Below are 8,218 nucleotides of genomic sequence, written 5' to 3' on the forward strand. Positions count from 1 at the left end.
CACTGTAGATACGCTCGCATAGGTTACTTTTCTTAATTTTACAACCCCAAATACTTTTGTAGTACAAATATAGCAATCCGTTGAATGGCAAGTTGGTTCCCTCCACTTCATTGGTGTAATAAATTCCATATGTCGCCTAAATAGATAGTTTAAGAAATTAGTCAGATATGCATTAAAAGAGAGCAAACTCCTAATTTTTACGATGTTCCGGTTTCCAAAAATATCAATTCGACTCGACATGTGGTCCACACAGTACTCGGTGTCCATGGTTTTTCATTGTTTCTAGGCTCAATTCTATAACACTTATGGTATGCAAATTTCAAATGATTTGAAAACACACGTCGCATCCTTTTAACGATAAATTCCCCGCAGATGAAACAGAACATATCTGGATCATTTTTACACTCAAACTCTCGCGCCCTTTTATTCATATTATTATATATTTTTAAGTAAATGACGGATTATAAACTGCAATTATAAAGTGAACAGTATCCGGCGATCCTCTCAGAAATTATGAAGGAACGAGGCACATGTACTATTATTTATACTTACATAGATCAACTAAAAATGCAAGCATACCTATACAAAAAGGTTCCCTAGTTATACATAGAAAACACTACCTGCCTTAAACATATGATCTTGCTTGAAATGTATCTGTGTTTGAGATAACGACACTAACAATTTTTTGTATCTAATAACCCTTCCAAAATCTACCTGAACTAACTGATATGCGAATACTAACACATATTACCAGTAGGGTACTTAAGTATTAAATGGATATATTTACTTGAATGCGTGTAACTTTTGTATTAGTTCATCGATTTTGTTTAATCAAAGTTTATTTTTTTGTAATAAAAGAGAGCTTAGAGTGAAAACAAAAAATATACGAAAAAATAAAAAGTTTTAAAGATCCTTTCTCTCAAAATACAAAAAAATTAAAAAATTCGTTATGATAGTTCGTTATCTTTGAATCTGCAGGGCCTAGCAAAAAGTGTTTTACACACAGTTTATAGCAAATTTTATTACCTTTTAAAAGCTTTAAACGGTTTTGGAACCGCTCAATTCGTTTTCGAGATATATATGATTAAGTGGGCCGAATTTTTTTTTTTGAAACAACGGTAATTCGTAAATATCTCAAAAACGTTACCATAGAATAAAAAATAACCTTGATTTTCGGAATCAGACGGTGATTTAACATAGGAATTTCATAACGGCGTCTCTGATCTAGCTGATATCATGAATTATCAAAAAATAGCGTCCTTTTTAACATCTATAAATATATCCTGGGATTAATATGCAAAAAGCAAACAAACTAAAGAAATTAAAGTAATTGAAAAAAATGTTCACCGCACATGTGACCCAGTGTCCATAATATCCGATCTGAAGGAACAGGGTTAAAAAAAACGAATGCTATAAGAAAACTCAAGTGGAAAACCAAAGAGTTTATGAGTGAAAAAAAGTGCGTATAGCGTAGTACACATAGACAATGGACGGAGTGTTTCTAGCAAAGTTAACGTGTATGTCTTGAGTATTATTTACGGAACATGTTTAGTGAGTGATTTTAAAACTGTGAAATGCGTAATTCACGAGTATAGTAAATGTCGAAAATTAAGCGGTTAAGGATTATTCGGAATTATTAATTTGAAAAGAAAATCACACAAATATATATATAGGGTGGGCCATGTAAAATTTGCGACTGGCTTTACCGTAGGCCATTCGATCAACCCTATTTTTAAACACATTTTCGATTGTTTGGGCTCCAATTTCATGAATGGCAACTTCGATTTCGTGCTTTAAAGCATCAATCGTCTCTGGATGGTTCGCATAGCATTTGTCCTTAACGGCTCCCCACAAAAAATAGTCCAACGGGCTTAAATCACAGCTCCGAGGCGGCCAATTGATATCGGAAAACGGTAGTCAAAAGTTCGAGTGTAACTTTGGCAGTGTGACAAGTTGCACCGTCCTGTTGAAACCAAATGTCGTCCATGTCATCCTCTTCAATTTTTGGAAACAAAAACTCGTTGAGCATATCACGGAACGCTCGCCACCGCGGAAGAAGAAGAAGACTCACCACTTTGGAAATAGGTTTTCCATATTTGTTCAAGCATATAGCGTCCCATTTCGTAAATGTCAAACTTTTAAGTAAGTTATGAACACAAAAAATAGGTGGTTCAAAAAGCAAACGCTATATGGCCCACTCTGTATATCATACAAATATAAGAACATGGCCTAGTGTCATGCTTTTCTACTGCATACTTACATGCCATATGTACATACATACATATGTATGAATATACCTATATAGAAAATTTAGCTGAGGCACACTGGCCATTCGGCGGCCATATTCAGATATTTTACAGTTCCAACTTTCCCAGCTGAATTGATGAAATTGATCTCAATAAACAGAATTTAAATAAGGTTGGAACGGGTCGTGGCAAAAAGTTTAAAATATATTAATTACTGGATTGAGTACTACTTTAACTTTGATCTAAGTTTTTATGAAACTTATACTATATAATATACTATATACTAACCAAGGCAATGCTTTTATTGGCGGAAGACCAAGTGTAAGTCCAAATGGGGAGCATCTGCAACACCAAACTCCACAGCAACACCAGCAGCAAAATAAAAATTCTAATGGTGCCCAAACGAAGCAACAGTAAGCGGACTTGCAACTAGCGACTCCCAATAAAAAAATCGCAAAAAAGGTATTTGTCAAAATTGTACAGCAGCCCGCAAGCAAAGCGTTGAGATTTCGTTACGAATGCGAAGGTCGTTCGGTTGGTTCGATACCCGGCGTGAATTCGACTCCGGAACTGAAAATCTTTCCCACCATCGAAATTGTCGGCTACAAGGGACGCGCTGTGGTAGTTGTTCCCTTCGTGACTAAGGCCATTGAAGGTGCTTTGAGAGCACGGGAAGACATACGTGTCGACCCTTTCAAAACTGGCTTTTCACACCGATTCCAACCGACCAGCACAGATCTAAACGCGTTGTGACTATGTTTTCAAGTGTTTCTAAAGGGCGATATGGGCCGTTTTACAGTGCCTCTGCCGCCCGTCATCTCGGAACCAATTTATGACAAAAAGGCTATGTCGGACCTCGTCATTCGTCGGATATGTAGTTGCTCGGCTACAGTGTTAGGCAACACGAAAATAATTTTGCTCTGCGAGAAGATAGCTAAAGAGGACATTGATGTGCGATTATTTGAAGAGAAAGATGGCGTCACGATTTGGCAAGCTTTTGGCGAATTTGAACAGAATGATGTGCACAAGCAAAATGCCATTTCATTAGGACACCAAAGTATCATAATACCAACACTACCAAACCAATCGAGGTATTTGTGCAACTGCAGCGGCCTTCAGATGGAGCAGTTAGTGATCCTGAGAAGTTTCAATACTTTCCGGCCGAATCGGGGCCAGAGGAATTAAGACGAAAACGTCAACGGCAACAACAAAAGAAGAAGATCCAAAGTGATCATCCGGGTGGTCGCTTGACGAATTGAATACTCCAAACACATGACCGATTAAGATGGAGCCAAGAAAAGCATCGCCTCAACCTTTCAATTTGTATCGTGCACCCTCCGAGATGACTCCATCTCAACAGTCGATGTCACTGTCGACTACCTACAAACAGAATGCATCCCCGCCGTACAACATTATCGCTGGCGGTAATACACCACTGGTGTCACTAAGTCATCAACATCAAGGAAGTACGGGGGAAGAAGGCGGAGGTGTAGGTCTACTCAATACAGATTCAACTCCCGCCCAACTGGAGATTCACAATGAATACAACGTTTATGGAGGTGAATAGCAGCAATAACAGCAGCAGCAGCAACACTTACAACAGTCCCACCTTTCACGGCACTATGTGCGTCAAAATCAATTGCCCCACAGAATGAACCACATCAGCAGCCGCACCATCAACAGCAGCAACAATAACAATTTCATGGCATTCTCTATGGCATTTTAAGCTAAGGTGTTGAGGTACCCGTGCCGTGCTTAAATAACCAGTCGTTAACGGTCCCCTCCGAAGCCCAAGCATGGCCGGTTGTAGGAAGTGCCTTATCGCGGTATGCCGGCTCTGCCGTGGCGTTCATTTCCTTCCGTGCATACTCGTGGGAACAAAATTTGAATTATGGAACATAAAAAAAACCACTACGAAAACAACCAAAAATTGAGAGTGTGCTGAAGACTCTCGGAAGACGAGCCACTGCCGAAACCCAGCCGTCTACAGCCAATAAACCAACAAATGCAATTCTCTTCTCCGGCGACCTCTAGTAGGGATGCCAAAAAGAAAAATAAAAAATCCTCTGCGTCACTGCTCAAAGCGCGCTACCTGAGGGCCAAATTCATTCTGGCTAAGATAGTTAAGAATGAATTAGCCAGTAGACCACATGATCGCGACGAAGTTTCGGAGTATGAAACCATGGCCGCTAGGAAAACTTCCGACCTTCAATCACATAAAAATCCTCAGAAGCAACCAGCGGCTAAGCGTAATCGATTAAAAGATATGAATGGGTGAGCTGCCAAGAAAATTAAAAATTTCTCGACTCAGGGAGTTAAGAGCCTTTTAACAAGAGCGGTGGTTGCGCCTGCGAGGGTTGCTTATAGCGAGGTGGTCAGGAAGGTGCTGGCCAATTGGGGATGGCTGTCAGAAACGATCGTCGAATACCTCATGGCAAACCGAGGACAATTACCTATTTTCGACTCGGGAGAGATATGCCGTGGCCATGCCAATGAATTCTCAGGGGTTTTCTGGAGCAGTGCGTTGCTGACGTCAGCAATGCCTCTGAGGGGCCCTCACTTAAGCTCATCCCAGCTTCGGAGATCCCAAAAAGACCCAAAGACCGCATTTGGCTACCGAAGGTAATTTGGCGTTTTGGCCTTAGGACGGCCAAACTTAAGATCTTCCCAGCGTCTGGTGCTCCCGATGGCGAACTTGACGGAATAGGGGAGGTAGCAAATCAGCTCGACGAGCTTCGGCCGTCTGTGACGGAAATCCTTGGAGCTCCATGAAATCCTTGGAGCTCGGCTATAAAACAGGCTTAGGTGAGTATCCTTTAACAAAGAAATGTTAAGAGTAGCTCAAATTAATCTTCGCCTCTCTAGTTTAGCCACCGATAACCTCTGTGTCATCCTCAGGGAGGAAACATAGATATCTGCCTGATCCAAGAACCCTGGGTTCGTCAGTCTAAGATCATGGGCCTCCAGAGCAGACACTATGATTTTTTTTCGAGTTGGAAGGTAAGCCTAGGGCTTGTATCCTAATTAGGGATACTATTAATGCCTTTCTGACTTCCCATTTCAGCTCACCGGACGTGACAGTAGTCCGTGTAGAAGCATCTAGTGGCCGCTGCTATTATTTGGTTCCTGCATACAAGGCCCACGAAAATGCAGCACCTCCTGAGGAAGTAGGGTGTTTGGTGGACTCACCTTCATGTAATAAAGAGGTCATCCTCATCGGCTGTAACGCCAATGCGAGACATACCGCTTGGGGAAGCAGCGAGATAAATCATCGAGGGTAGTCTCTTTTTGATTTCATTAATAAGTAGAAATCTCCTTATTTGGAACAAGGGCAAGACCCCCACGTTTATATTTCCAGCATCGGAAAAACCAAACGGTTGGGAAGAGGTTCTTGATATAACTCTCTCGACTAATTCTCCTGACATTAGGGGTGATAGTTGGAAGGTTTCTCAGTGAAATTTCTTTTTGAAATCAATTTCGCACGGGAAACCATATCTCCCCACAGCAACCCTAAAAGACCTGAGTGGTCTCTGTTCCATAGGGTTTTCAATAATAAATTGAACATGCGAACTTTTTCCTACTCATCCACTGATCAACTGGACAAGCAGGTGGAAAACTTGCAGCGATCCTATCAGACGGCCTTCAAAGTGGCTTGTCCAGTATCTTTTAGCAAGAAAGACTTTCCTCCCTGGTGGAGCAAGACGTTGATAGACTTGAAAAAGAAGGTTAGGAGGGTTTTTAACGTAAAAACTTCTAAAATCACCGGTGTAATTTTGAATCAATACAAAAAAGCCATTAAATATGCGAAACGCAACTCCTAGAAGGAGTACTGCGAGTCCTTTGAATCCGTGAAAGACTCTGCCAGACTAAGTAAGATCCCTCCGAGAGACCACTCTTGCAGGACTCTTGTAAAAAGAGAGGACGGGGAGTGGGCTGAATCTGCAGAAGAATCTTTGACTATCCTGGTGAATAATCATTTTCCGGAAAATTTTATTACCCCACCTGACATTGTCGACATGTTTCCCTGGAATATATTCTGTCAGTTGACAGAATCACATGGGCAATAAATAGTTTTTCTTCTTTTAAATCTCCTGGTTCGGACGGTATCTTGCCTGTGATGCTTCAGAAAACAAGTACCTCGGTGGTTCCTGTCCTACAAGAAATGTACTTGGCGTGTATCGCTCACGTTCCCGCCAACTGGAAGCAAACGGGGGTTGTTTTCATACCCAAGGCAGGGAGGAGGGGTCACGACTCGGCCAAGCACTTAAGACTTATAAGTCTTACCTCATTTATCCTAAAAGTATTTGAAAGATTGGGGGGTTAAATGGGAAAGTGATGCGAACAATATAGCCACTCCTCTCCAATTGGCAACCTCTACCCACTGTCCAGGACCTGATGCCCTGGACTTGGTACTCCCTGTTTTCGCTAACGAGGCTCTGTCGACCGGTGACAAGGCGGTATATCCTTGTCAGCACTTTAAGCTAAGGTGTCGAGGTACCCGTGCCGAGAGCTGCATGGCTGGTAGTGCCTAAACAACCAGTCTTTAACGGTCCCCTCCGGCGCCCAGGCTAGGTCGGTTGTATTAAGTGCCTTACCACGGCATGCCGGCTCTGCCGTGGCGGACCATCCCTTCCGTGCCTACTCGTGGGACCAAAAAGCTGGATTCTAAAATTAAAACAACAAAGGATGTAGTTAAGGAGTTGACGGAGAGTGTGCTGGGCACTCACTCCGAGGACGATCTTCTGGCCTCCAGCCAGGAAACGATCGTCGAGCCATGTTCGAGCGGTGCAAAACATAGCACCCCGCTTCTACGACCAAGCCTTCTCCAGGCGGCTACCAAGATGACCTCTGGTGAGGAAATCAAGGCGGCCTCTGGAAAGGTTTCCTTGGGGGTCTCTGGTAAGGCCGCCAAGGTGACCCCTGGCAATGCCCCGGCGACCACTGCGAAGGTCACCAAAAAGAAGAAGAAGTCGTCCGGTACCCTGCTCAAAGCGCGCTACCTGAGGGCGAAATTCATTCTGGCAAAGATTGCCAAGAATGAACAAGCCGGTAAAGCGCACGAGCGGGACGCTGAGGACCGGGTGAAGTACGAGGCCGCGATCAAGGAGTACGAGGCCGCGTCAGCAGCAAAATTAACCCAGCCACAACAACAACCACAACAACAGCCAAAACCGGCACGGAGCTCGGCCAAACGTATCCGCTCACAGGATGTGAGTGAACGAGTGGCCAAAAGGAGCAAACACTCCTCAACCCAGGGGGCTGGGGGCCCTTCAACCAGTGCGGCAGGTGCGGCCTCGAGGGCGGCTTATAGTGAGGTGGCCAGAGACCATCTCCAAGTTGCCCTCGTGGACGCAAAAACCAAGAGTGGAAGAGCGGTGCTACCCCTTTGGGATGCCATTGAGGGACGGCTATCAGGGATGGTCGTCAGACACCTCATGGATAAAAAAGGGCCAGCACCTCTCTTCGACTCGGGTGAAATCTGTCGGGGCTGTAGGGTGATAAAATGTGCCAATCAATACTCGAAGGAATTTCTGGAGAAGAGCCTTGCTACGGTTAGCAACGCCTGGGAGGGGCTTTCGCTAAAGCTCATCCCTGCCTCAGAAATTCCCAGGCGACCACGAGCCAGAATCTGGTTGCCGAAAATGGAGCTGGACAGTTCGGAAATTGTCCCGTGCCTCAAGCTTCAGAATCCTGAGGTTCCTATGGATGACTGGTCTGTCATCAAAGTAGAAGAACCTCAGCAGCACAGCTCAGCCATATTACTGCTGATTAACAGCGAGTCGCTGGAGGCTCTCGAGAAACAGCAGTTCAAACTTCGCTTTGGCCTCAGGTTGGCTAAAGTGAAGGTCTTCCCCGCCTCTGTCGCCCTGGACGATGACCTGGAGAAATTGGGGGATGACACCAAGAAGCTGCTCGACGATCTGCGGCTGTCTGGGACGGACGCAGATTCCGAACTGGGGGAGCAGTCATAA

The 8,218-nt window shown here is 44.0% G+C and overlaps 1 protein-coding gene across 1 annotated transcript; it reads left to right on the forward strand.

The window, feature by feature from the left end:
* Positions 1-7,087: 7,087 nt before the first annotated feature.
* LOC129250259 (uncharacterized) lies at positions 7,088-8,218 on the forward strand. Its single transcript, XM_054889896.1, has one exon. It carries the CDS (start codon positions 7,088-7,090, stop codon positions 8,216-8,218), a length of 1,131 nt encoding a protein of 376 aa, XP_054745871.1.

The sequence above is a fragment of the Anastrepha obliqua genome, chromosome 6 (assembly GCF_027943255.1).
Source record: "Anastrepha obliqua isolate idAnaObli1 chromosome 6, idAnaObli1_1.0, whole genome shotgun sequence".
In the NCBI taxonomy this organism is placed as follows: Eukaryota; Metazoa; Arthropoda; class Insecta; order Diptera; family Tephritidae; genus Anastrepha; species Anastrepha obliqua.